The sequence below is a fragment of the Coprinopsis cinerea genome, assembly GCF_000182895.1.
Source record: "Coprinopsis cinerea okayama7#130 chromosome 2 map unlocalized cont3.2, whole genome shotgun sequence".
Lineage (NCBI taxonomy): Eukaryota > Fungi > Basidiomycota > Agaricomycetes > Agaricales > Psathyrellaceae > Coprinopsis > Coprinopsis cinerea.
The window spans coordinates 1,553,784-1,580,198 of record NW_003307543.1 but is presented as its reverse complement, the minus strand read 5'-3'; the positions used below and the strand labels follow the sequence as shown (position 1 = coordinate 1,580,198).

The 26,415-nt window shown below is 51.5% G+C and overlaps 10 protein-coding genes across 10 annotated transcripts; 6 read left to right on the top strand and 4 right to left on the bottom strand.

The window, feature by feature from the left end:
- Nucleotides 1-423: 423 nt before the first annotated feature.
- CC1G_04264 (hypothetical protein) lies at nucleotides 424-4,271 on the top strand (the record flags this gene model as incomplete). The annotated part of the gene is made up of 4 exons (XM_001833233.2): nucleotides 424-775; nucleotides 842-2,613; nucleotides 2,668-4,032; nucleotides 4,083-4,271. 4 exons carry the CDS (start codon nucleotides 424-426, stop codon nucleotides 4,269-4,271), a joined length of 3,678 nt encoding a protein of 1,225 aa, XP_001833285.2.
- Nucleotides 4,272-4,447: 176 nt separating this feature from the next.
- Nucleotides 4,448-5,576, bottom strand: CC1G_04263 (short-chain dehydrogenase; the record flags this gene model as incomplete). Its single annotated transcript, XM_001833232.1, has 7 exons — nucleotides 4,448-4,581; nucleotides 4,636-4,719; nucleotides 4,769-4,942; nucleotides 4,993-5,115; nucleotides 5,172-5,373; nucleotides 5,431-5,454; nucleotides 5,502-5,576. 7 exons carry the CDS (start codon nucleotides 5,574-5,576, stop codon nucleotides 4,448-4,450), a joined length of 816 nt encoding a protein of 271 aa, XP_001833284.1.
- A 181-nt stretch (nucleotides 5,577-5,757) lies between these two features.
- On the top strand, nucleotides 5,758-7,434 carry CC1G_04262 (hypothetical protein; the record flags this gene model as incomplete). The annotated part of the gene is made up of 6 exons (XM_001833231.2): nucleotides 5,758-5,867; nucleotides 5,926-6,059; nucleotides 6,109-6,312; nucleotides 6,385-6,486; nucleotides 6,539-6,968; nucleotides 7,029-7,434. 6 exons carry the CDS (start codon nucleotides 5,758-5,760, stop codon nucleotides 7,432-7,434), a joined length of 1,386 nt encoding a protein of 461 aa, XP_001833283.2.
- A 242-nt stretch (nucleotides 7,435-7,676) lies between these two features.
- On the top strand, nucleotides 7,677-9,607 carry CC1G_04261 (hypothetical protein; the record flags this gene model as incomplete). The annotated part of the gene is made up of 16 exons (XM_001833230.2): nucleotides 7,677-7,752; nucleotides 7,820-7,828; nucleotides 7,886-7,929; nucleotides 7,990-8,031; nucleotides 8,087-8,124; nucleotides 8,181-8,251; nucleotides 8,313-8,419; nucleotides 8,476-8,600; nucleotides 8,668-8,711; nucleotides 8,766-8,842; nucleotides 8,899-9,017; nucleotides 9,073-9,119; nucleotides 9,178-9,180; nucleotides 9,235-9,312; nucleotides 9,365-9,460; nucleotides 9,516-9,607. Exons 1-16 carry the CDS (start codon nucleotides 7,698-7,700, stop codon nucleotides 9,605-9,607), a joined length of 1,047 nt encoding a protein of 348 aa, XP_001833282.2. The 5' UTR covers nucleotides 7,677-7,697.
- Nucleotides 9,608-10,306: 699 nt separating this feature from the next.
- On the top strand, nucleotides 10,307-12,540 carry CC1G_04259 (DnaJ domain-containing protein; the record flags this gene model as incomplete). Its single annotated transcript, XM_001833228.2, has 7 exons — nucleotides 10,307-10,370; nucleotides 10,430-10,637; nucleotides 10,707-10,885; nucleotides 10,932-11,267; nucleotides 11,303-11,357; nucleotides 11,380-11,809; nucleotides 11,864-12,540. Exons 2-7 carry the CDS (start codon nucleotides 10,590-10,592, stop codon nucleotides 12,538-12,540), a joined length of 1,725 nt encoding a protein of 574 aa, XP_001833280.2. The 5' UTR covers nucleotides 10,307-10,370; nucleotides 10,430-10,589.
- Nucleotides 12,541-12,669: 129 nt separating this feature from the next.
- On the bottom strand, nucleotides 12,670-16,044 carry CC1G_04258 (hypothetical protein; the record flags this gene model as incomplete). Its single annotated transcript, XM_001833227.2, has 5 exons — nucleotides 12,670-15,308; nucleotides 15,363-15,623; nucleotides 15,679-15,716; nucleotides 15,769-15,890; nucleotides 15,943-16,044. The coding sequence occupies 5 exons, from the start codon at nucleotides 16,042-16,044 to the stop codon at nucleotides 12,670-12,672; spliced, it is 3,162 nt and encodes a 1,053-aa protein (XP_001833279.2).
- Nucleotides 16,045-16,395: 351 nt separating this feature from the next.
- On the bottom strand, nucleotides 16,396-18,595 carry CC1G_04257 (beta-mannase; the record flags this gene model as incomplete). Its single annotated transcript, XM_001833226.2, has 10 exons — nucleotides 16,396-16,465; nucleotides 16,521-16,755; nucleotides 16,822-16,925; nucleotides 16,982-17,135; nucleotides 17,264-17,358; nucleotides 17,534-17,668; nucleotides 17,723-17,864; nucleotides 17,919-18,197; nucleotides 18,259-18,386; nucleotides 18,441-18,595. 10 exons carry the CDS (start codon nucleotides 18,593-18,595, stop codon nucleotides 16,396-16,398), a joined length of 1,497 nt encoding a protein of 498 aa, XP_001833278.2.
- A 530-nt stretch (nucleotides 18,596-19,125) lies between these two features.
- On the top strand, nucleotides 19,126-20,667 carry CC1G_13913 (hypothetical protein; the record flags this gene model as incomplete). The annotated part of the gene is made up of 1 exon (XM_002911827.1): nucleotides 19,126-20,667. One exon carries the CDS (start codon nucleotides 19,126-19,128, stop codon nucleotides 20,665-20,667), a length of 1,542 nt encoding a protein of 513 aa, XP_002911873.1.
- A 79-nt stretch (nucleotides 20,668-20,746) lies between these two features.
- On the top strand, nucleotides 20,747-24,233 carry CC1G_13912 (dipeptidyl peptidase III; the record flags this gene model as incomplete). Its single annotated transcript, XM_002911826.1, has 22 exons — nucleotides 20,747-20,761; nucleotides 20,826-20,983; nucleotides 21,046-21,113; nucleotides 21,180-21,331; nucleotides 21,404-21,535; nucleotides 21,598-21,764; nucleotides 21,818-21,931; nucleotides 22,151-22,238; nucleotides 22,305-22,353; nucleotides 22,405-22,569; nucleotides 22,633-22,652; nucleotides 22,714-22,719; nucleotides 22,772-22,822; nucleotides 22,871-22,895; nucleotides 22,953-23,116; nucleotides 23,166-23,194; nucleotides 23,249-23,346; nucleotides 23,404-23,438; nucleotides 23,510-23,640; nucleotides 23,715-23,808; nucleotides 23,870-24,049; nucleotides 24,114-24,233. The coding sequence occupies 22 exons, from the start codon at nucleotides 20,747-20,749 to the stop codon at nucleotides 24,231-24,233; spliced, it is 2,061 nt and encodes a 686-aa protein (XP_002911872.1).
- Nucleotides 24,234-24,568: 335 nt separating this feature from the next.
- CC1G_13911 (hypothetical protein) lies at nucleotides 24,569-26,318 on the bottom strand (the record flags this gene model as incomplete). Its single annotated transcript, XM_002911825.1, has 8 exons — nucleotides 24,569-24,634; nucleotides 24,706-24,743; nucleotides 24,897-25,065; nucleotides 25,119-25,239; nucleotides 25,308-25,394; nucleotides 25,448-25,508; nucleotides 25,563-25,866; nucleotides 26,019-26,318. 8 exons carry the CDS (start codon nucleotides 26,316-26,318, stop codon nucleotides 24,569-24,571), a joined length of 1,146 nt encoding a protein of 381 aa, XP_002911871.1.
- Nucleotides 26,319-26,415: the final 97 nt, after the last annotated feature.

Sequence of the window (26,415 nt, the reverse complement as noted above, 5' to 3'; positions counted from 1 at the left end):
GAGAATACACATACAACTTCTTGGCAACCGAGTCTCGATCAGGGCCTCCCCCAACTTCTGCGGATGACAGCAAGTTGGCATCCACCAGGACAGAGGTTGCATGCACTCAAATTGGTCGTGAAAGAATTTTCCTGGAGAGAAAGAGGTTTTTAACTTTTTACAGTCAATATTAAATCCGAGTCACGTGGTAGGCGTGGCGAGTGTTGGAACTGGCGGCGCGACAAACGAACCTCTCGAGTCTCGCATCAACAACCACCACAGTCGCTCAAAATCTCCGCTTCCGGCTCCTCAGTCCTTGTCCGCTCGCTCTTTAGCGCTCACAAACATTGATAAATACATGATACTCAGCTGATAACGCCTCTACACCCATTCACAGACTTAAGCCTTGTTTTGGGATTCAAACAATTGACTCGAACGAGCAGCATGGAGGCCGCATTGCCGTTGTCTCCCACGCGATCCATGCTCGGGGACGATGAACAGTATAACACAGAAGGTGCACGCTTATTCTTTGGCCCACTCAAGACGCCAGAACGTCGTATGAACTCCATGCAAGACACTATGTCCCAACAGCAAGATTCCGAACCCCAAGTCGCTGGACCTTCCAATTCCGAACCTGACGACTTGTCCCCATCCCAGGCATCGCCGACGGCAACAGAGGATGCGAGCGAAGCATTGTTAGTAGAAGAGTTAGTGAAGGAAGTGGAGGACGATGACAACGAAGAGGAGGAATCCGGTGGAGACGAGGGGAAAGACAATTTGGATTACTTCCCAGACGGTGCGACAACCAAACTCATCATCTTGTCACAGTTTTTTTGAACTTCCAGTCCATTTATTCCGCCAGAACCTTCCTTTGTTCTAGCCGAAAAGATTTCTCGCGCCACAGACAACCCTTCGCCCCCTCCGAGTCCTTTGGCCCCAATGAGCATATTTGGGGACGTGACTCCTTTCACATTCACTGCTCCCATTCCTACTGCTGAAGAAGTTGAGGAGCCACCGACATCTCAACCAACCCCTTCAGACGATGAACCCTCACCCCAATCTTCGCGTCACTCTGCCAGTCCACCCATTGAGGATGCCATGGATTTGGACCCACCCACGGCAGCGACGCTTGACGCGTCACCCCAGCCAAATCTTATTAACCTCGACACAGTCATCGAGTCAGAACCCGTCGCATCGGTAACAGACAACGTTCCCGACTCAGCCGTGTCTGCCGTGGACGAACTCTTGCTTGATGCCCCGGTATCCGTCTCCAGCGCGAGTTCACCTGTAGGGGATTCTTCAGATGCCTCTCATCCTGCTGTTGAAGACGCAACGTCATCGGTGGAACCACCCGTCTCTCAACCGCTAATACAGCATTCTCTGGGAAACAGCCAAGTAGACCCTTCCACACCGCCTGCAAAAGCTTCAGCTACCCACCTATCGCCAGGAGCCACTCCAGTGCTGCGGAGATCTCCTCGACGAAGCGTTGCAGCTCCGACGCCTTCCCAGGCACCTCAACTTGTAGTACCGCTGCCAACTCGCGACCAACCAACCCCTCGATCTCAGAAAGCAAGGCGGAAGAAGGAACTGGAGTCAGAAGTTGTGGAGGATTCCCAAGGTGAAGATGATTCGAATACTGCCGCGGCTAAACCTACGTTGGCTTTACAGCCGGATATCCCGAGAGGTAGAAGGTCGAAGAGTCCATTAATTTTTAACCGGGAAGTGGGTTCTTTGTCACCCAAAACTTCGGATCTCCTACACCAGCTCATCCCCGCACTCGCCGACCCAACACCGCTTGAACTGGACACTGCGCCTGACGCTCCTCAGACAACAGAGCTTGCTGCAACAGAAGCAAGACCGCCAGTGTTTTTCCCCCCTCCATCGGACAGCAGTATTGCAACTCCCAAGCGTCCCCAACCAGCGCGTCCATTCCTGGTAGCTTCTCCGAGCAAGCCTCTGCTAAGCAGCTCCCAGCCAGCAAATGTGCCCGCTACCCCAGCTCGAAGGATCACTATGGAAGAGGCCATCGAGAAAGGACAACTTTCGCCGGCAAAGGCGGCACAGATGGGGTATACCCCTCGCGTTGCTACAGCTTCCACAGCTCCTGGGAATGCGATACCTGCCACCCCAGCTCGACGTGTCCTCATTACCGACAAGGCAGCACCGTCGTCGAGCAAAGCTACCCTGCGGTTCGGCAGCCCCGTACGTGCCAAATCGAAGGGACCTGAAGAAGAACTAGCGCAGGACGTACCAATGTCCGATGCGACAAGCTCGTCAATGGCTAAACTTGCTGTCCAAGGATCGAGTACCGCCCCGCACAGGGCCGGTGCCTCTACGGGCGGACGGATATCGCGATTGCCCTTCCCTTTGACGGGCTCTAAACCTCCCAGCGCCAGCGGCTCCCGCCCTGCTATTGGTAAGCCCACCGAAAGCTCGCGCTCTGTCAGTGCACTCCAAAGTCCTGCAAAGTCTGCGTTGAAGCAATCGACGAGCCGCATACCAAGGATTCCCGCAAAGCCATACGCTAGGCCAGCTATACCAAAGCCAACTACATCAGTGGCAAAGCCACCAGCCGTGGAAAAACCTGCGACCATCAGGAAGGTTGATCTGACAAAACCTAGCACGACGAAGATGGTACGTCAATTACATTTACTCTCCTTGTTGACAATATCTTAGGTCTTCATTTAGGTGATTCCCGGCAGTTCGACAGCTGTCGATTCGCTAGCAAAGGGCAAAGGCAAGGCAACGTCTTCGACGACGCGCCCAGTGGCCGCCAAAGCTGCTGCAGCGGAGAAAAGCGCGGTGTTGAAAAGGAAGAGGGTTCCAGAACCACTGGCCTCCCCTGTGAAGCAGAAACCTTTGCGGCTTGTTCCATCAGTGCTTGTTCCTCCTACGTCCAGTGCGATTCGAGCTCTCAGGGCCACGGCGAAAACATCGAAGACCGCCGCGACATCCGCGATGCGTCCTCAAAGAACAAGAGAGCCACCTAGTCGAACGGCAGCTGCTGCCGCCGCCGCCAAGATCGCTGCCTCTATAGCCTGTTTACCGCCCGACCCTCCGGCTAGCAGTCCTCCTCAGCCTATCGCCCCTCCTGCCGAGGTTCCCGTGGCACAAGGACCAGTGGTCGTCCCCGATGCAGAGAAGGCGGATCCTTCCAACAATACTCCTCTACCAGACTCCTTGGGCTCGCCGATGCAAGCAGAGGCCCCATCTCCATTCAGAAATGACGCGCCTTCGCCCGCGGAGCTTCAACCTGCATCCTCAACACCGGAGCAGCCAGCGCCTCTTCCTATCATCCAGATTGATCCACCTCATGAAACCCCGCCAATAGAAACGCTACCGCCTTTCGTAACCGTGGAACTACCTGTTCCTCAAGGAGTCCGTCGGACGGGCCGAATCCGCAAGCCAACTCAAGTGGCTGCCGAGGCGTCTGCAGCTGAACCCAGCAAACCTGTTTCGCGGCGCAAGGCAGCAACGCAGAACATCCGGTTCACTTTCACTGACGCCTATTCCGAGATGAGTGCAACGGCTTTGAAAAGTCTTACTGCTGCGAACACTGTTCGGAACCAGGCGTACTTGTCGGTTAAACTGGAGACAGCGATTATCAGGAAGGATGGCGCGAGGCCTGAGAGTCCGGCAGTCAAGATCAAGACTATTGCCCAGAGGGAGGAGGAGGAGAAGCAGAAGTTGAAAATGGAGAGGGCGCAGAGGTACGCGAGAAGAAGTGGAGGTAGTATCCCGGGGTCGAGCGACGTGGAGCCTGATAGTGAAGACGATGCTCTGCCGGGAGCTTCCAGTATGGACGTATCGCCCGCACGGCATCAACGAGGGGCTGGAGAAGATGAGGACTATGAAACACCACATCGCGCGTTTAAGCGGATGAGGTTGACGGAGAATGGAGTGGAGGAGGAAGAGGAAGAAGAGAAGAGACGAGTCAAGTGGGATAGACGATTATTTTCCGTTACTTTCCTAGACGAGATCAAACTTGGATCACGGCCATACCCAAAGAAGATTACGACACAGCTGAAAGGCTGCTTAGCACCAGCTGCCAAGGTATATCTGCTAGTTTTTAACTGTGTTGAGCCATTCTGACTGTCTACTAGCAATTACCTCTGGACACACTGGGTAACTTGCCGGAGGATAAGGCCCCTTTAGTGGACCTTCCGTCGGAGAATGTGATTGTCAAAAAGTTCGTTTACGACAGCGATGTTCTCGAACCAGAACCAGTGGACCCTCCTCCCCCACCTCCACCCAAGGTCACTCGATCTCGAAACAAGAAGGCCAAATCATAGTACAGCGACAATGGGTTTATTCCAGACTCTTCAAGCCTACATCCACATATTTGTATGCATCTCACGACATCTCATGTAACGTTTTCCCTCTTTTCGTGTGATTACTTTTGTATTGTTTCGATTAAAGTACATAGGTCTACTACGTTTCCAGCACTTCTCCGGGGGTTATCTCTTTATTACTTGTTGTTACCTTGCCACTTGATACCCGCGCTAGCCTGGTTTACTGGGAAAACGAGGACTTCGGCGATGTTGACGTGAGGTGGACGAGCTGCTGCCCAGACGATCTCTTCGGCGATGTCTTCTGCGACCACTGGACATCCTCTTTAAGGGCTGAGATTTAACTTGATGGCTATAGATAACTTACAAGGTTGGAGGCCCTCGTACACTTTCTTCGCTGCTGATTCGTCTCCGCGGTATCGCACGATGGAGAATTCGGTTTCGACCATGCCTGGAAAAGGGGTGAGGTTAGTTGGAAGGAAGGAGCAGATAGCACAAACCTGGTTGGATCTCAGTCACGCGGATAGGGGTGTTCACGAGCTCGCGCAACAGAGATCCAGTGAAGGCACGGACGGCATGCTTGGTTGCAGTGTAGATGCTTCCTCCAGCGTATGGTTCTCGTCCAGCAATAGAACCGAGGTTGATGACGTGACCAGCGTTCTTTGCCTTGAAGTCTGTGCGTCTCGTAAGCTATCGGGTCATGGGACGGGGGATGGGACCATACCTCTGACGAGCAGTTGCGTGAGGGAGATCAGACCAAAGACGTTAGTTTCAAACATCTTCTGGACCTCTTCCTCGGCAATGTTGCCTACGTGGTCGACACCGAGGACGAAGCCCGCATTGTTCACTTTGGACGAGTCAGTCTCAGCCTGTTAATACCGCCTATCGGTGAAGGATGCTCACCAAGAACGTCAACGTTGCGGAGGTTAGAGGGGACCTTATCCCATAGAGACGCAATCTGGCTCCTATCGGAGACGTCGAGTGGAATAGATGCGAATTGACCACCCTCCTTCAGCCCAGACGCCTGGTGGGCCTGTCGGCACTGCTCCTGCACCTTAGCAAGGGCCTCTGCACGTCTCGCCAGGAGGATAACGTTTGCTCCTCCCTATAGTTTCTTATCGTGATCAGGGAGGAACCAATCAAAGCATCCTTTATTATGCACCTTTGCAAAGAGAACAGCTGTGGCCTGTCGGTTGGTTAGTGAGGCTCTGTCATGTTAACCTGATGACCTACAGCGCCAATGCCGGAGCTAGCACCTGTAATGAGAACGGTCTTGTTGAGCAATCTGGAGGAATTGAAGACGGACATGGTAGAGGATATGAACTGGATAACGCATCGTGGAGTATGCCGAATCTGCCTTATATTAGCCATCACCAGCGCTATCCGGGTACGCTTCCTTGTGCGCGTGTCGCGATCGACGCGTGATTGCATCGCGATATGTTGTCAAATCCGGGCTTTGCTGCATTATAGTCTCTTTCTTTCCTCCATCATGCAAGCTCGTCATCCACAATGGTCTCCTTTAATTGCTTGGCTGGTTGAAAATGGACTGGACGCCGATCAAGTTTGCGTAGAGGCTAGGGCAACCTCAGATGGTCTGCGGTGACTTCCTCGGACACACTTCTTCCTCGAGGCTAATGCCACCTTAACCAACGGCTAGGATCTGGATATGGCCTATTCGCATTACGAGATATTCCCCCGTCGACACCCTTGTTCACGATTCCAGCAAAGGCTCTTCTGAACTCAGTGACGCTCGGTCCGCGGTACCCAAAGTCAGATCCGACACTGTCGAACGTACAACTGTGCTCTCTTCATTTATTTCTCCACCGCCCAACCCCAGCAGGGTCACTGGACCCATTATTCGGACCCTACATCGCTGTCCTCCCTGATAACTTTGACGCGCACCCTCTCACATGGCTGCTAAAGAGTCGCCTAGGTTCGGATCTACCTGAAATATCTGCGGAGAGAGCCCTCCTCTCGATCCTCCCGCGTTTCGTCGCTCGCGAACTGGAACGTATTGCGACCACCTTCTTTGCTGATTGGCGACGTGTGCAAGAGTACTTGGCTAGTCCCATTACTTTTTTTTTCGTCGAATGTGGAATTAACTTTATTCAGGCAGAACACCCCAGTGTGTTGAAGGAATCGACGAATACAGGCCTATCGACGTACAGTTCGCAACCTGGGACCGCGGTATGGGACTTCCTGTGGGCATGGCTGAACGGTGAGCGCAGACAGCTTACGTCGGCTCGCCCAAGATTTGACCCTGTTCATAGTCAACACTCGATGTATTTATTACCGAGTCGCCCCAATGAAATCCGACCCGGATAACCTAACTCTGTGTCCGATCTTGGACTTTGCGAACCATTCTCCGGTGCACCCTTCGACATCTCCACTTCCAACAAAATGCGACATTTGGAACATTGCACCTCGCCCTGGTCAGGGTGACGATTTTACCCTGTCTTCCCCTCCGCGCGTCACGGTCGCTAGAGGGGAGGAGCTATACCTGCGGTACGGTTATCACTCCAATCAGTTCCTCTTCGCCGAGTACGGGTTTGTGAGTCTTCTTTCGCTCGCGGAGAGGTGCAGGGAGAACAGCGGCTACGGGAATGTGAACATTACACCCGTCGTAGAGGATTTGTTCGCGTCGAGAGGTAGGGTCGGAGAACGGATGAAAACCTTGTTAAAAGAGGAAGGTTACTGGGGGTATGTCCCGTTCATGTTTGAGTCTAGGCGGTGGTACCTGATGCTGGTTGTTTTCTTTAGGAACTGGACACTCCATCTCACACCTGGACCTGCCCACCCGGATTATCGATTAATCTCAGCACTGCGACTATATCACACCCTCCCCTTGGACTTGACCGAGATTACCACTGAGCAAGAGGGTGTCTTGGATGGTTGGAGGAACCTCATTTATGGAATTCAAGATACTATTTCAGCAGAGAACGAGGTCCAATGGAAGGAAAGCTTGGTGAAGATTTGCATGTCCATTGAAGATAAAGCCGATGATGCTATTCTGCGGGGTACCTCCGGAGAGCATCTTGAACTTTGCGGTCTGGCGACGTATTCATGGGCGGGGTACATGAAGAACTGTCTTCGCTATCTGTGGCAAGAGGAACGGGAGGTGGCTCGTGCGGTGATCCAAAGTGTCGAAAATGGCGAGGAGATTTAGGTAGTGGGTGTATATTACACCGTCAATCAAAGGAATTTCATATTGCTTTCCACACAAGGGGTTTGCAACTCGTCGATTCAAAGGCGGCGGCGCGCCGCACTTGTCGGTACTCTTGGCCTTGGCGCGCCCACCGGTGTGGCTGTGGGAACGCTCCGGGTTCGCCGTCAATAGAACCCGATGCAGCACTGCAATATGTCGCACACAACTCAGTGCTGTTTGCCATCGTCCTTCTCTTCCGTCCTCTTCCTCCCCCGACCCTCACCATGGCTATCGAGCCATTTCTGGGCACAAGAGCCCAAAAGGCGTTCATTGCTACCAGTTGGTCGTCTCCTCCGATCTATTGTACGATACAGACGCGTTAATATGTCACTCGAACCCGTTCTAGCTACCCTGCGTTCGTACTTCTGACTGGGACGCAAAGACACAGGGCTCACACAGGCTTTTCAAATAGAGGCGATCGTAGTGCTTGTGATGGTCGCAATCACATTTGGCATTGTGAGTTCTCCACCTACCAATTCAAGGGTCTTTTTTCTCTAATAAATCTGATCTCTTCAGGTTGACAAGCACGTTGCTTTGCGGTCGACCCTGAACTACAAGGTTCGAACTTCTTATATAGAAAGCGGAAAACCCGACGACTTAGGCTCTCGACCAGACGTTGCCATGCTATCTTGCCCTCTTCGGATTAGCAGAGTGCGTAGCGTGCATACTCGTGCTCATCGGACCCGGACGTGTTGATATGTTTGCAGATTATTCCAAGTGTTCATGGCTTTCGATGCTCTGCGACTGCGAAATGTCATCCAACTCTTCGGAATACTATGTGCGCAACATCGCCACCCTCAGTTATGAAGACATCATCTCACCGTTAACCGGACCTACAGGTTTCCATGCTGCTATGATGGTTTTTGCTGCAATTCAGGTTGGGCAAACGAAGACAGCTCTAGTGACGCGATCGGCTGCAGAATGCGCAGTAAATTTTAGTTTTGTGGTGGGTCTCTAGTGGGCCTTGTTCCGGTGGGATTGCGCTCACCTTGGATCTGTTAGAACTGTGATGGTCCTGGGACTCTTTTCAATCAAGTCAAGCCTTTCCTGATTGTTGCACCTTGTGTCATTGGGGTATCATGGGTCGCGCTCATATATTTAACGAAGCAGCTGTATGAAGAGTTCGGGTAAGTGTAATCATAGTTGGTGGCCGTTCCATTTTTAGACTCATTTCGGTCTCTTCTTTTTGTATAGCTGGGCCATCTTCCACGTCGTCGGTGCAAATCCGAGATTGAAGAGTGAGTCAAATGCGATCTTGGGCTGACCTATTCGTCTGATTATATCTGCTGCAGCCATGTATCAATACTACCAGATCATGATCTGTCTCCTCAAATTCGATTTCTTCTTCTTTACCGGCGTCACTATGCAGGTACGCAGCCCCCTCGTGTGTCTTTCGGCATGTTGACAAATTACTCCCATCGATAGCTTCTGATCCTCGTTTTGCAAACCAGTGAAGCAGAATTCGGTATCACTATAGCCGCCATCCCTGTTGTCCTAGTTCTGTTGATCCTCTGTGGTCTGGCGGTCCAGCGAGAAATCAAACCGTGAGTTTCAGGGAACCGCGCTGCCGACTCATTTCTCATAGTGAAATTCTTCCAGTATCATGGCCGTATCTCTCGTGATGATGTTGGCCTCTTTAAGCTATTGTGAGTCCTTTCTATCCCAATTCTCCGAACTGGCCGATGTTTATATCATGTTTAACAGTCCGTAAGTGCAATTATTCGCGTTATGGAGGGTCAGAAACTTAATTCTGTAATCAAGTGTATAAGCTTGTCCGCTTTTACCAGCCAGGTAGTCGAGAACAGTACGAAACGACAAGAGCGTCCCTGACGATTACCAGTCAGTCTGCACGACCATGCAATCTGTAGCCACAGCTGAACAGCGCTTTTAGCAATCATCGCTTTCCTACTGCTGTTCGCAACTTTTGCAGTCGGGCTGCGGTGTTTCTCTGACTTTGACCGAGGATTGCAAGCGTCGAAAATGGCAGGTGAGTCCATCGCCTGCTAACCTTTCTGAATGCCAACTGACATCCGTCTTCCCAGCGGCAAAAACACCTCCGGCTCTCCAATCAAAGGAATCCTCGAAGAGCGGGACTGAGGGTGTTCCCCTGGGTCCTCGGATATCCATTGAATAGACCAGATCGCCATGGGCACCCCAAGGACATCGATACGACGCACACTCATGAAGATACTTTATGCACCCTTATCTGTATATTCTTGTATATTTATACTCTAAGTACCCCAAGGACTCTTCCGTTCAGCAGTTTCTGGCCTGGAACTACTTATCACCAGCGTATACCATTTGATTTCATCGGCCACTCCTATCAACCTTTCGCTTCTATTTTTGACTGTGGAAACCTTTGCGATACGAATAGTACATTGGTTTTCATCATGATTCCGTTTCGTCGCCGCGCTGAGATTCCTGTTGCAGTTCGCATCAGAGGAATGCTTCTTTCCAACTCCCGGGTTTCACCACTATGTAGTCGTTTTGTCGCCGCAACTTGAACGCGTTTTCCCAGAGATTACAGGAGAATGCCCAGCTTCAAGCGGAGACCATCTGCGACGACCACCTTCGTCTCATGGACGGCAGCAAGTTTTCTTTTCGTCTTTCAAGTTTACTTTCTCTCTGCGGCTGTAAAGTGGATGTCCCTTCGCAATCTGAATATACGGGCCCAAGATAGACTGACAATGGTTCCGCGTTTTTTCTCCGAAGCCATCACTTGTCTGAGTACGTCAAATTGAAGCGCTCACCCCGAACCAATCAAACGGATACTTGAGGCGCTGGAGAGTTGCTTCTTCCATTGAACGCCCGGGAATTGGCTCCGCGTGGTACTGGGTATTGAGGCATCGAGACACAGCATCCGTGGAAATTGGGAGGACGGTATAAATATTGGCACGGTAAGAAATGTCCTTATGATCAAGTGTTTCAACTCATTTTCACTCTCACCTCGCAACAGGCGCAGTCGACGGAGAGGCGTCGAGTAGCTTTCAACGAAGAAGGAGACCTCCTGAAATTGATACATCGTTGATCAATAGTTACCCACTATCACTGGGCTCGCTCTCGCTTTATATATCTGCATCTCAAGGTCCCGCTTGCTCTCCGTTGCAACTCCTCCCATGGCTGCTATTACCTTCAGGCGGCTCTGCGCCGAGTTCCTCGACAGGGTGAGTGTACATTTGCGTATTGCGTCCCCTTCGAGAGCTGACTTGGCCTCCTGGGCCCTGGCGTGGTAGTCCAATATCATCGTGACGGCAGTGGTTTCTTTGTTCGTCCTGTGGACAAAATCAAGCGGGGCAGCGTATTTCGCGGCTTGTTCATTGGCATGCGCCGTGGTGGCTAAAGTCATTAAACGAATAGTCCGACAAGCACGTCCGCCAGCAGAGTCGGCACTTAGAGCAAAGAAAAGCTTTGGGTGGGTGTTACGACCAGCGTCATTGTCGTCTGCCCTTGTCTGATAGTTGTCAATGTGCGCCTGGCAGCATGCCGAGTACGCACTCTGCAGTTGTGTCATTCCAGGCGGCATACGTGATCCTCGCATGCCTCAACATGCCTATACACCCATCGATACCCCTCCAAGAATCCCAACGTTTGCTGCCAATAGTGGTCATTGTGCCATGGGCGATCGCTATCATGGTCTCCAGAGTGCGGTTGGGTTACCACACGTGGACACAAGTACTGGCTGGGTTCACTACAGGAGTCCCCTTTGCTGCCATTGCGTATGACTTGTGGAACCGTGGGGTAAACGACTATGCTTTTGCCGTAGAACAGTTTGTAAAACCATATTTGACTCGGGTGTGAGTCCTCAATAGACGACTTTTAAGCCCCTGAGCTGGGCTAAGCGGCCCAGAAGCGGCCCGTCACTGGGTATGTTGACGCGGTATCACGTGAGTCGTGTCAACATTAAAGTGCCGCACGCCGGATGCTATTCGTACAGCGACTTCGACGACGACCATGGACAGCGACAATGACCCTATTCACCAGTTCTTCCCAGGAGAGGAGGATGTTGACCTCTACGCTGTACTCAACCTAACAAACGATGCGACACAAGACATGATTAAGAAGGCATACCGACGCATGGCCCTTGTATATCATCCAGACAAGCATGCGTCTGCGACAGAGCAAGCCAAGGCCGACGCGTCCACGAAGTTCCAGCAGATTGGCTTTGCCTATGCTGTCCTCAGTGACGAGAAGAGGAAGGAGAGATATGACAAAACAGGGAAGACGGATGAAGGCTTCGACCTTGGTGTCGGTGACGACGGTTGGGAGGCATACTTCGAGGAGCTGTTCGAACGGGTGACGCGAGGGAAACTAGACGAAGATAAGAAGCAGTATCAAGGTATGTGCATGTGTATATCTCATACTGAAGCTCTTGCTCATAATTACTTCAAAGGTTCCGCGGAAGAGATTGAGGACCTCAAGAACGCGTACAACGAAGTAGGAGGGTCTATAGCAGAGATTATGTCCCACATCCCTCACTCGACATATGAAGACGAGGCTCGTTTCGTGCTCACCATATCCTCTCTAATCGTCAAGGGTGAACTGGAATCCACCCCTGAATGGCAGAAGAGTGTCAAGGACGAGAAGGCAAAGTTGGCGCGAAAGAAGGAGGGGGAACGCGAGGCCAAGGAAGCGGAGAAATTGGCGAAGGAACTGGGCGTCTGGGATGAGTTCTTCGGGGATGGAAAGCCTACCAAGCGTCACAAGAAGGACAAGGACAAAGGAGGCGATGAAGAGGAGGACGTGTCTGCATTACAGGCGCTGATTCTGAAGAAGCGAGAGAAGAACATGGACAGCTTCTTTGACGGGCTAGCTGCAAAGTACGGTGCAGCGCCCACCAGGGGCAAGGGTAAAGGGAAGAAGAGGGCGAATCCCGACGACGAGGATGCTGAAGAACTCGACATTCCTAGCAAGAAGAAATCCCGCTCTGCGGTCCCGCCTCCGCCAGAGATTTCCGAAGAAGAATTCGCCAAACTACAAGCCAAGGTTGTTGGCGATAAGAAGTCGAAAGGTGCCAGTAGTAAACCCAACTCTAAATCCAAGAGTGGCAAGGCAAGGAAGACAAAGTAGCTGCTAGTAGAGGGTTCCCCAGCTATTTATTTCCGGTAGTTTCGTCTGTATTATTGTAATTTACTCTTATTTTTGTCTTGTACGTCTTTCGTTCCGGGTTTTGAATTCAGTCAATATATGCAGCAATGTCTACACATATCTGAGGGCGTCAATACCTAGACTTCTCCTCGCATGAATAATCGACACTAGCTCCTTGATACTTTCCTCCAATATCACAACATTATCCAATAGTTGCGACAGTGTCACTGTAGTGGGTTTACTGGGAACATACTCTTCCTCTTCTTCATCCAGCTCAGATATCGTCATCGACCTATCACCACCCCAAGAAGTCGGCCCGAATACATCCTCCTCCATCGTACTCCAATCCACCTTTTTCGAGGGTGTCCACAAGGCTGTAAAGGGAACTGGGGCAATAAACGGTTCGAGCGTGATAGCGCTGGTCTGATGATAGTGAGCACCAAACGGGCTCGGAGGAACGAGTTTCTTGTGGTCCTTCTGAGGGGTAGCCGGTTCCGGCGGCGGAGTGGGCTTGGGCTTCGACTTCCTTGGGCTCAGGAACGAAGCGATCGCTGAAGTTGCCGATGGTCGCGACTTGGGCTTGGGCTTGACGGATTCAGGCGGGGAAATAGGTCTTGGAGTAAACTCTTCTCCGTCAAGCATGATCTCCAACGCGTCGGTGAGCTTCTCGTTGAACAACAGTCCCTGTCTCCGTTCCTTGAGATACATGTCAAAATCGTCAACCTGTTGTCGGTATCGCTCCAGCTGGTTAAGGAGGCTATGCAGAACGGTGTACACCACCGGGCGAGAGTGCTCATCCATCCGCGCTGCAGGGAGTGCATTGGCCTCACTGGAAAGTTTCGAGTTGATCACAGAGTCAATCGAGCGATCATCCCGCCCGTCGTCCAAATCAGATGCTTGCTGAATAAATTCACTGTCTTTGTGAGCAAAAGTCAGCCATCCGGCCAGAGAGCGATATGGGTTGATGGCAAGCGTCGCAAATACTCCGGTGAGGGCGACGTTGAACTCGGGGGTATTGGAGAAGAATGTCCTTGTGTGTTCAAGAAGTTGGGATAAGATGGGATCGTTTGCGTTGAGACGGTGTTTGAGTTGTTGGCTACGTTCGTCGAAACCACTGTCGTCGATGTAACGATACAGGGGCTGACTTTGGATGGAAAGGAGTGCATCGTAAAGGTAGTGTTCGTAGCCGGTGCTGAATCCGTCGTTATCATGGGATGGGTCCGCGCGAGAAATCAGGCTCAGATAAAGGGCCATTTCTCGCTCATGCGTGGAGTAGGTTGTTTCCGGCTGGATGAAGAGGGGGTCAAGCCGCGGACGGGGTCTTGACTCTCCGGGATAGAGGAAATCGTCGTCGTCACCATCATTATCCTCTGTTGCGGATATTGCCTTCTCCAATCCGCTCAGCCCGTGCAAAAGGCCTGGATGGGGGAAGGCGGTAGCCTGGAGATCTGGAATGACGACCAAGAGTCGGTCAGCGGTTATGTGGGTTTGGTGAGTGAGCATCGTGCTAAGAAGCTGTAGCGCAGTGGTAGCTGTGGCCTGGTTCTTTGACTTTATGTTGGCGAGCAAGAGGTCACGAAGTGTGAATCGGCCTGTGGAAGTGAAGTATTCCGATTTCTTCCTCGCTTCTGGGGCTTCCATTTCAAGCAGCGCCATCGCACTGCTCTTCCGTCGACGGTGCTTGGCGGCTCGGAGCTCTGCCTGAGATGTGGTTGACGTTGGTGGTTTGCTCGTCATGCTCCGTGGATTCTCCCCGGGCGCATCGCTATCTTCAGAGACAAGGAACTCGACGATGAGGTCGAGAATAGGGCCTGGTCGAAGGGTCCGCACAATCGTTTCGATGTAGGACATCACGGCGACCGCGCTTCCATCTGTGTCCGAGCATTCGAGTAATGAAGGGTAGAGGACGTTTTCAAGGAAGGTATGGCGCACAGCATCCAGTATCGACTGAACAATCTGAGCGCCAATAAGTGTTGATGCGTCTACACCCTCGTGCTCGACATTCCTGCGAACTACATCTTGGAGAAATTCCAGAATTTTGAGAAAGTGGTCTAATCGCGCCTTGACGTCCGGACTCTGGGCATCTTCTATACCCATCGCCCTACTTCTATCTCTGTTCGCCAGGACCTTCTCGCGTTCGTCTTCGTTATCGAGACCGGAGGAGCCAATTGTCATGACAGTCGAAGAGGTGCTGTCTTGATGGATGAGAGGGAAGAAACCGAGCTTCCGCGGAAGCACTGAATAGACAGCGTTTAATCCAGCGCCCAACACGTCTGAGAAATCCCCGTCTAGAATGTATTCCGCCAATGCCAATGCTGCGTCGTTGATTGGATCGGGTCTCGAGGCATCAGAGTCGTCGTCGCTGGTAGGGTGAGGGCCACTAGCATCCCCGGGATACATCGCGACATCGATGAGAAATAGAATCCCTGCTCGAGCAAATTCGCCGATCTGTCCTTCACGATGGACAAACCGTAGCAGGTAATTGAATAGCAGAAACTCATATTCTGTCTTCTTCAGGGTTGTCGAAGGCTGGGCGCTCGTTATGGTTGCCTGAGATGATGTCGGCGAGGGGATTCGTTGAGCAGCGTCTTCATCCTCTTCATCCTCCTCGTCATCTTCATCTTCTTCGTCCTCCTCTTCGACTGCGAACAAAGGTTCCGACCGGTACCAATGCTTGTCGTGGAAGAATATCATCAACAGTTCGCGATAGGTTAGGATCCTGCTGCATAAGATGCAGAGCAAGTTGACCACTGAATAAACCATTCGTCAGTTCAAGCGCCAAGTACATGACCTGAGCAGCGTACAATCTTCCTCGTGCTCAGAGGGTGACGTCCTAGTTGCACTCCCTGCAGCCCCCATGACCTTGTTCCGCCCATCTAGCTGTTCCTGTATATCATCGCCCACGCATGTCCTCAACAAGCGAAGCACTGCTCTGTGAACAGCAGAATGCACGAGAAACTGGTCGTCCAGGAGAACGACCATGTTTTGTACCGCTCGTAAGACCTCTGCTTGAATCCCCGAGGGCCGATCAGTTTCACTCAGTCGAACAAGGGTACCGAGAACATCTACGAGAGGGTTAGACCTAGGCAATGTCATTCAATCATATCATAGGACACCAACCATTCTTGAGCAGATATTCCATACATTCACCCGTTTCTCTGCACTACGGTGTGAGCTGCCTTACAGTGACTACAGACTACTCTCACTCACCCCCTTTCCACCCTGGACGACTCAGAGACCAGCGCATCCACCATCGACCGAATATGAGCCGGAACGTCGGTCGAGGCAATCCCCCTTGTCAACTGCCTCTCATCGGGCTCCAGAAGCGTGCTCTATCCAACCAAGTCTCAGCCGAAACCATAGCAAAGAGCGGTGAATACAAACTTTCACTATGTTCCACGACTTTTGGAATTCTTGAACATGGTCGACTTGGGGTTTAGGGGGAGGTTGTGTCGTCGATCTTAGGAATTTGGAGAAATAGGACATGGATGTGAAAGGTAATGGTCTCCTCGCGTGGTTCTAAGTATCAATCAAGTTACGAGCGGGTGACGGGCCGCGGATTGTTCCACGGGTAGTTAGGGGCCGTCATCTATGTACCCTCTCAGATTCTCAATCGAAAGAGATGTAGAATTATAGTATATAAAATCCGTGAAAGCTAGGGGTTAACTGTACATTAGAAGCAAAGCAAACGTGATCGACCAAAGTGAAGTGTCCAAATTTCAAAGCATTATTGAAATGTCCAAGAAGCAACTGACAGGGCAGGATCGAGGTTGCGCAAACCGTCATCGGAGTCATCTGATCAGGGACGTAGTAGAATAGGCAATTTCAGCGCTATCGTCATCGAAGGGTGGAATCCGATGCGTATTCTTGAACACTCTCTTGAAGAACCTCAATGACAGAATCTCGTCTAGATGTCCGTGTCAGTTTGTCGAGCAGGCTGCATGCGAAGACCAGATACTCACCCAACACCATTGGAAGAGTAACCGTCGTTAGGAGAGACGCCAGTGATACCATCGTTCTCGACAAGACCAGTTCCAGGGACAGACTGTGATACCGTGGTTCCAGGCTGCACAGTCAATCCGGTTTGACCCCATTGATAGTGAATCATACTGGAAAGTCCGCTCCTGAAACCAACATTCAACCAGGTGGAGAAGGCTTCATCACGCTGTTCGTTGGTGACTCCATACGGTTGCTCCTCTGTGGGTGTTTCGGCTGTCAGAAACGTTAGTGTGACGATATGATGTGGGACAATGAATCGCTCACTGTCCGAAGCATAAGGAGCTTCCGAGCTGTTGAACGGGACATAGTTAGGAACATGCTCTTGGGTGACCAGACCAAATCCATTTAGGGTAGCAGGCTTGCCGAAACTGGAAAAGAGATCGCATAAGCAAAGCTAGATGCTCAAACAACGGATAAAACCTACGCAAGGGCAGATTCGGCGTGATATTGGATCCATTCTACACCACGCTGCATGGTGTTCTCGAAATCAGACAAATCCGGGTCGGGTTGGCCGTATTCATTCTGGTCGGGGAATAGTTGGAAAGAGGAGAAGCTGATTTCGGGAATGTTCAAAATGTCTTCACTGTCCACGCCGGAGGAGCCGTCAAAGGCGGGCCCAAGAGTTTGAAGATCTTCCTGTCGCCTCGTAACTGGACGGGATGTCACATTGGGGGGACGGATATTGTTGCAACAAAGGATGACATACCACTAGAAGTCCATCGGCCTCGGATTTTGACACCTCCTTTGGTCTTGTTGCGTTTCATGTTGCGCTTGCGGGCGGCGAGACGGTCTTGAATAATCCTAGATTTGGTAAGGAAACCTGTGCGCCCACGACGGCGTAGGCCAGGTACTGGGGACACGGCTGGAGGCGGAGGGACGACGCGAGGGAAAAGCTTTGGGCAGTCAACACAGAATTGTCCGCCGGTTCTAGAACACAGATGAGTGAACAAGTCGCACAAACAGGGGTGGGCCTTACCCAGAAGCAACCAGATGGTTAGGGTCTACTTCCTTGATATGTTGGGCGATATTCGAATGCCATTTGGTAATAACCTTTGGATTGCAAGTGGTAGCTCCAACGGTTGAGCTGCAGCGCGCGTCGTTCGCCAGCTCCCTGAACCAAGATCAGTTCCAAATTGTTTGGATTGATTGAGGAAGGAGGGCTCACCAGCCGAAGACAGCCGGGCTATTGGTGTATCGTTTAGCAATCGTAGCAGTAAAATTCTTGAAGGCGTTGATAACTTTGGGGTTCGTATAGAATTCGTCGTGATTATCCAATCCGAACTGTCGTACATAGGTATCCATTCCACCTGTCATTCATTTGGTCAGTATACAGTTTCCACTTGAGTTGGGAACTGGGGCACCATAGTCGTTGCTGAGGAAGTTTCTCGGTAGACTTCCGTTCGCTGGTGGGGTGATATCCGAGCGGCGAACAGGGCCTGCACCAATCGTGATGTCGTCGAAGAGCGGGTCGGGGCTCCAATTGTTCGTGAGGGCCAAAAGCAAGTAGATGTTATGCTTTTCAGCCAGCCTCACGACTGCGTCCAGCTTTTGGAGGCCATTGGGTCCCTCGTTGATCTCAACGGTCCCGTCGTCTTTAATTAACTGGAACCATGTCCCGGTCTCAGGGACAGACGTGACTTCTAATGAATGCGGAGATTGGATTAGCTTATGATAAGCCTGTGGGAGGGAGGGGGAACGGACCATTAAACGCCCAAGTGCGGACTATCTTAATACCTGCAGCAGAGATGTTGCCCAATGTGTAGTCAATATCCTGCTCAGAGTTCAGGGTATGAAGCCAGTAGGCATTGGTCCCAACAAAGTTGATTGGGCTATAACAATTCGTGAGAAGAGCATCTGCCGGTGAGAAGTTGGCAGCGACTTACGCCCCATTAACCACGAATCTTCCATTATCTGTCGTAACGAACCGAATGTCGGATGGTGCTTGGCGTTTCGCAAGAGGGGATGTTCGCGTCGGCTTAGCAGTCGCTAGCACTGCGAGGGCACCGAGAGCAACGGGCCAAAGGGCAGCGACGAACATTGTGAAGCCTAGGCGTGCAACCTGCGGGAAGGGCGCAAGGGGGCTCGGAATGACATCCAATGCCATGAAGCCTTTATAGAATCAGTCATCTGTCATCACGGCGTTGCCCTTTTTTTGGGCGCTCGGGACCCCCACAATTGGTGCGAGACTTGGCTGCCGAATATGTTATTGCGTGATGGCCAAAATCTCCCGAACCCCTACGACATGAGATGATACACATCATCAGAACAGCTTTAAGTTCGGAAGTTTGACCCCAAAGCCCACAAAGGATGTAGGAAAGGGCGGTGATTTGAATCTGGAATGTATAGGGTCGAAGAGGATGGCCTGGTGGTTTTGGTTCTCATGTGGTAGACACCCAGGTCGAAGTTCCTGGTCAAGAAATGATTTTCCAACGCCACGATCGAGCTGGGATCGGTGCGCCTTCAGGTGGTAGTTTATCCAAATGGGGATATAGTTCCAACCTGGGAACTTGACTGACATTCAGGCCGAGTTGGTCGGCAGAATCATTCGCCCTCGACTTGTCCGTGACGATGCTGCGCCGTATTGCGCCTTCGACGCGCGCTCTCCGACGCCCACCAACACGACCTCCCCCTCGTCTCCAACGGCCCTTTGCATCCCAGTCCAATCAGCCAGCCGGTGGTAGCAACGCAGCAGGTGTCATCCAACAAATCATCGCCGACCATGCAGCAACCGCGTTCAAGGCAACAGGTCGATTCGTCGGGTACTCAGCGATCGGCATAGTCACTGTCGGCTTCGCTATCGCTGCAGGCTATGAAGGCATTCACCACTATGTCGAGCAATATGCTCTGGCACCCGAGACAGACGATGACGTTAAAAAGTTTCAATGGGACATCTCTGAAGAGAATTGGCACGGAGATCCCTACGCTGGTGGTACGGATCCAGGTCTAGGGTTTGTCGGAAGGCACGCACTTCGAGCCGCATGGATGGCGCGAAATTGGGGAATTGGTCCCACTGAGTGGTTCGCCTCGGTCAGTCAGAGCGGCCATCTTCCTCCCGACTTTGACATCCCGCTGGCCCAGTCCGCAAGCTACCTGCATACCACTCTGGCAATAGCTCAGGAAGCTCAAAGGTCGCAACAGCTGCATCCACACACTATCCCAGAGCTTCAGGCACGATATGCGTCATACCTCGAGCGGTTGGGTGGGGACTACCTTCCTATTTCCTTCGAGAACTTCCTCCGTGCCTGGGAGGGGTACCAAGGCCAGGGTTTGCAGGCAGCTCGCATAGCTCTACGCTTGGGTGATCTCAGCTCACGCATCAAGGACGACGAACAAGCTCGCAAGTGGTGGAAGTCGGCAATGCAATTGTGCCAAGGACAGGCTCACCCGGAAGTTGGCCCGTTATTGCAACCATCCCATTTACCAGATTCTCCGTGGGCCCAGCGGATTCTTGCTTCAACACTCGTTTCCGTTTCCGCACATATGGCCCAGACGGGAAAATTGCGCGAAGCACAGACATTCGAAGAAGCAGCGTTGAACTTCCTGCGATCAGCCCCCGTGCCAGAACGCCTCGAACAAGCGTCACCTGCTCAAGCTTTGCACTCATTCTTTATTCTCCACCGATCTTCCCTTATATCCATCCACCTCGCGGAAGTCCTATACGCACAGAAGCCGAAGCGGGCACTCCCGTCCTCGATCCAATATCTCACCGCAGCGGCAGAATCCTCGGGGCGGGTTGCTCGCGCATTGGCCGGCCTGCCGCTTAAAGTCGACGACCCATCTGGCGCATCCCTGGTGCCCGGTCAAGACGCCCAACTCCTTCCGACCTATTCCAATTCTCCCAACATGAAGGTGGCTGCCTCGAGACTATATCGAGACGCGAAGCGGACATCTGCCGAGGCTTGGAGCCTCCTTGGCGTGCTCTATGAGCGAAAGGAGGGACCGGCGTCAAAAAAGGCACTTGAATGTTACGAAATGGCGCTCAGGTGGTCGGGGAAGGCCCTTGAGAGCGAGGCGCAGTTGACGGCGAATGAATCGACTACGGAGTCCGATTGGGACCTTTTCGTGTCCAATTACCAAAGGGCCAAGGCCGCATCCGAAGGCAAAAAGTAATCTTAGATCTGCCCATCTGTACTTACTTACATGCATAGTGTCTATTGCGGCGTTTACGCACTAATCCAGCTCATTTGCAATGAATATGATGAAAGTGAGGCACCAACTGATCCCGTCCAATGCACCATGCGCGTCGCTATTTATAAACCGGTCCCTAGACCACTGTGTCACTGTTATCTCTTTCTGATCTGTACCATCTCATTGAAGGAAATCTTGCCATGGCCACCACTGCAAGCCTGAATGCTGAACGCTTTTTCGCAGATCGCGGAGCGCCCATCTGTAGCCTCGATGTCGCAAAGGCGTTCGGCCAACTGAGGTGACTGGGATCCGGGCATAACAAACCCTTGAAACGTACTCAAGTTTATCGATTTATCTTAGCCCGAAGGAAAAGAAGTACGCCCATTATGTCGGGCAGGCCTCATGGGCGGGTGCTCGAATCATTCAGGGTAAGATCCAGTCTGAACAACTCGTGGTGGTTCCGTGTGGCTAACGACCGTTTCGCGGATGTCCAGAGCAATGGACGCCACAGGCCAAGGACCTTTACAACCTCATTATTGCAACTTTTAGCAATAAGAACAATGGTCTGGCTGATCTCAGCTCGTTGAAAAGTGCTTCAGGGCTGTCCGATACCGACTGGGACGACCTGCTCGCCTATACCACCCAGGTATGTGTACCAAGTGTCATAATAATCCAGCGCCCAAATGATTGACCCAAACCTACTTTCTTTCATGCACAGGTTCTCAATAATCTTGTGAATTTCAGGACATTCGGAAATACGAAGATTATCCCCCGTATTCCTGCCGACAAGTTCGAGGTTGTGGTCAACAAGTCGCCCAACAGTGATGTCGCCTCCCCCCTGTGGAATAAGGTAAGATCACATTGACGTTGACGGCGGCGATACAGTGCTCCTTGACTGAATGTACTCAACAGCTGAAAGAACATATATACTCTACCGAACCCGAGACCAGTCTTTTTATTGGCAAGCGAGTGGAAGGACACATTTCGAATTATTACCTCGGTGAAGTAATCACCGATGAGGAGGTCGCTGCCGTGCAATCTGCGGCTGAGCAAATCGACGTTGATGTCCTCAATACACGGTGCGACGATTCCGTTGTCCAGGACTCCGTTCCACTAACTTAGCATGCATCAGTGTCGTAAAGAACGGGCCCAACAACTTCACCTTGCTCGTGGCATCAGTCGATACCAAACCCGATGATATCCGCGAGATCGAGGCCAACGGTTCCAAGATCAAGTTGAAGGTCCAGTATGGGGACCACTCTGAAGATTTGGCCAAAGCTGTGGCCGCTCTAGAAGAGGCATGTCGCTTTCCCGTCCCCGCCACGAGGAAGCATTGTTTACACTCGTCCACAGGCCAAGAAGTATACAGCGAATGAAAATCAGACAAGAATGCTGGAATTCTACATCAAATCGTATGCAATCGCCACCGTGACGAAAAAGCGCTAGTCTCACCACGCACCCACAGTTTCCAGTCAGGTTCCATCCCTGATCACAAGGAAGGTTCCAGATGGTGGGTGAGGGATGTGGGCCCTGTCGTAGAGTCATACATCGGAGTGAGTTGTCGATAACACGTTTATCTTCCGCAATTGCCGGTCTGACTGCACTCGGATATTTGTTAGTTCATCGAAACTTACGTCGACCCATATGGAGGCCGTGCCGAATGGGAAGGTAGATGCATAGATTTAGTGATGCTGTATATCCGCTGATGCTGTCGACCAGGCTTTACTGCCATCGTCAACAAGGAGTTGAGCTCCAAGTATGAAGTCTTGGTAGAGAAGGCACCTACTCTCATCCAAGACCTTCCTTGGGGTAAAGACTTTGAGGTTGATGTATTCAGGAAACCCGACTTTACGGCCTTGGAGATCCTAACTTTCGCAACGGGGGGTAAGCCTCAGGCTCACTGTTTGCACAATTATCCAGATCCCGTTCTAACTGATTATTGCGTAGGCATCCCTGCTGGGATTAACGTAGGTTCGGAACAAATGCAGCGGGAGCACTGACAATTAATCCCTGAACCCGTGACAATAGATCCCTGTATGTCTACCTTTCTTCCAGCGTTGCTCTCGCCGCTTAACAACCTCCCCAGAACTATTATGATATCCGGGAGTCAACCGGCTTCAAGAACGTTTCACTTGCGGTACGTATTGTCTCGGAGACACGTTCACTGTCTCATGCTGTTTTTCAGAACATCCTCGCTGCCAAAGCCCCCAGTTCGTAGTCTGCCTGGCACTCGGGACGGAGGACTTTTCGCTGATTTACCTCGACAGACGAGGAGCTTACGTTTATTCACCCTGACGATGTCGAACTGTACAACGCATGGGATAGTCGTGCCTTCGAGCTCCAGGTTGCCAATCATGAACTCCTTGGTCACGGTTCAGGTAAACTCTTCGAGGAGTATGCCGATGGGACGAAGAACTTTGACCCAGAGAAAGTGCGTAAAAAGGGGCTGCGCCTTGCTCCATCTACTGACCCATTTCCAGGTTATCAATCCCCTGACCGGGAAGCCAATGTAAGAGCCGTAACTACGCGCATGCTAAACGGTTGGCTCATGAAATCTCCCTAGCACTTCATGGTACAAACCTGGTCAAACCCCAGGCTCGGTTCTCGGCGAAGTCTCTTCCTCGATGGAGGAATGCCGTGCTGAGGCTGTGGCTCTCTACTGTAAGTCCCCCGTGCTCCTCCAACTACTGAGCCCGGCTGTACTCACACTTTTCTTAGTGGTCAGCAATCCCGACATCCTCGCGATTTTTAAGGTAACTGAAACTTCGCTTCGTTGGCTATGTTCGTTGAGCTTCCCTTCTCACACACTTGATTTTCCTTTCAGTACATCGAAAAGGAAGATGTCGAAAACATCCAGTACATCACCTTCCTGCTCATGGCCCGCGCCGGTCTAAGGGCCCTCGAGTTCTACGATCCCACAACTAAGAAGCATGGTCAGGCCCACATGCAAGCAAGGTAAGAATTGCCACGTACCTCTGCGAACACCAACACATAGCTAACATCATGCTTGCCATAACACTACTTACCAGGCTTGGTATCACACAGCACTTGATCGCCTCAGGCATCGCCCGCCTTGAAGAAATTCGCGATGCCGACGGAAAATTAGAGAATGCTTATGTTCGGGTATGTGTCCGTCGTCATCCGTTCCCCGTTCAACAGCGTTGACGCCCACTCTGGATCACAGGTTGACCGAGCTAAGGTCTTGACGCATGGCAAAGAAGCGGCCGGGAAGCTTCTCGTGGAGCTGCAGGTCCGAAAGAGCACGGCGGATGGTGCGGGTGCTCGAGAATACTATACACAGCTCACGAAGCCTAGTGATACCTGGGCTGGAGAGATCAGAGATCTTGTTTTGAAGAAGAAGCTGGTACGAAGTCTTCATCTCTTTGCCTTCATGTGACTCCAGAGCTGATTGATATACCTGTTCATAGCCCCGAAAGCTCTTCGTCCAACCCAATACATACGTCGCTGAAAACGGAGAGGTCCAACTCAAGGAATACCCCCTGACCCCTGCTGGAATCATTGAAAGTTTCATCGACCGCAAACTCTAGTTCTGGGTCTTCGGACCGACGGAGAATGTGTGATATGAGCAGCTAAACAGCAATCTAATTGTATAATAGTAGGAAGAATGTCTATCTGTGTACAGTAACGATGATAAGTGCGACGATAGCAGAGTAACGAAAATGACATTGGTTGGGGATCGTGTTGGGTTGTCGAACAGCGTATTAATCCAGCAGTGCCAATAGCACGCAAGCCTACAATAAAGATAGTCTAGATGAAGGGTCATTAAGACGAAAGCGAAGCCTGGCGGAAACGCCATGAGGACCTGGGCCGTCAGCAGCACCGCTAATCCGTTTCCCGAACGAGTGCGACAATGACAGTCACGCTAGAATTGTACAAAGCTTAGACAGGGTTTGCAAGTCATTAATGAGATAACGTACTCGTCTTCTTTCTGTTAATGCGAGGAGAGCGGGACGTCAGTGAGAAAGCGAGAAGGAAGACGACGGATGGAACTAGACTTACACCACCTCGGTAAAACATTCCATGCCTGGCGGCGTCCCCTGTGAACGTTTCACGAAATGACAGATTATCAGAATCAGAAGACTTCAACACCACAGACACCATGAAATGGACGTTGAGAGGACATTGGCATGATGCATGCACCACGCCAAAAACAAGGCGACACAATCAATTGCAAGGTATACAAAACTTACTTTCAAAGGGGCTGACCCTATTTTTGTTGTGCATGCACTTCTGTGCGTATTCGACCATACGGTCTGCCATGACTTGCGCTTGTTCGTCTTCAGAAGCGTTGGTCCTAGCCAGAAGTCGACAAATTCGGACCATTTCCACAGGGAAAACATTATCCGAGAAGCCATCAGTCTACAGGTTTCGGATTAGCGCCCAGTCCCCAAAACAAGGGTAGGACCACCCACATAAGCCACTACGATGTCACCGTCACGCAATTTAACGTGGTGCGTATCAGCTTCGCTCGGGGAATCGACGCAAGCCCTCGCAAACTTTCGACCGGCATTTGGCGGCAATTTCGTCAGTTGTCTGAAGTAGAAAAAGGTCGCAAACATTGATGAGGAATGTAAAATGAAAGGTGGTGTTGATAGCCATACTTTGGGCAGTTGAAAAAGTGAGTTTGTGCTCGTTGGTGGTGGATCAGTGACGTTCCTCGTATTACTGAGTATCCACTATCCCCTAGACTATTTCGAATCAGGGCTCACGAGCTCAGGAGGCTGAGAGTCGGCTGGCGTACTTTGCAGAACGGAGAAGACCTGAAGATGCGTTCAGGCTGATGATACATGCTGTACTTGAACCTGAATAGCGCAACAGGTGAGAATGTCCCCGCACCAGAGGAAAAGGGATCTTACCTGCTTGGACAAACTTTTCGCGCAACACACCACCATACGCTAGGTCTAAACACTCGTACGGTGTCATTTCCCATCCCTCAACCTGTTCTCGCTCTTCGTAATCCATCGTGGGGTCGATTTCAGGTTCTCCAGGCCATGCATTCCGCGAATACCGATGCGCATGGTACATCAGTGCTTGGGAGAATAACGATGGGTCTACCCCGCTATCAACCCAACCGCCAACTCCGTCCGCTACTCCCAGCGAAACACCCTGAAAAGCCAGCAAATCGAAGAAAAAGGAAAGGAATACTTGGTAAGGACCCCGCTAGTTGTTTGATTTGATGAATTCCGCAAAGGGGAGACATACTGAGCCATTTCGCATCTATGAAAGGGAACGCGTCGGGGCGTCGAGAGAGATGCTAAGCTTTACTTGGTTCTTCGCATGAAATAATGGACAAAAGACAGCACGGAACGTACCTCTTGCACAAAAAAGAAGTCCTCTCCAGCGTCTTTACTACGGACGTGTTTTGGTCGTGAAAGCATCTTGTTTCGCCATGATCCTATGAGTGTATCGGATGGGAAGGGGACTTTGGTCGCTGCGATAACCGGGTCCTCGGTTTTGCCTGCCCAGCTGGCGCCAATGTGGAATGTGTAAGGTCTGGCGGCTGCTACCGCGTAGCATCGGACATGAGAATTGGCGCTTTTACGGAGAATTTGACGAGCTCGAGCTGAATTGTACCGAGAAAAGAGAGAAGGTAAGTGGTGAGGAATGGGCATTGAAGATGAACGAGGAGAAGGGAGGAGGACGTGGGACGTGAAAGTGGAGGCCGACCAAGGCGCGCTGTCCCCTCGGCCAGTTGCCCAATGACGAAAC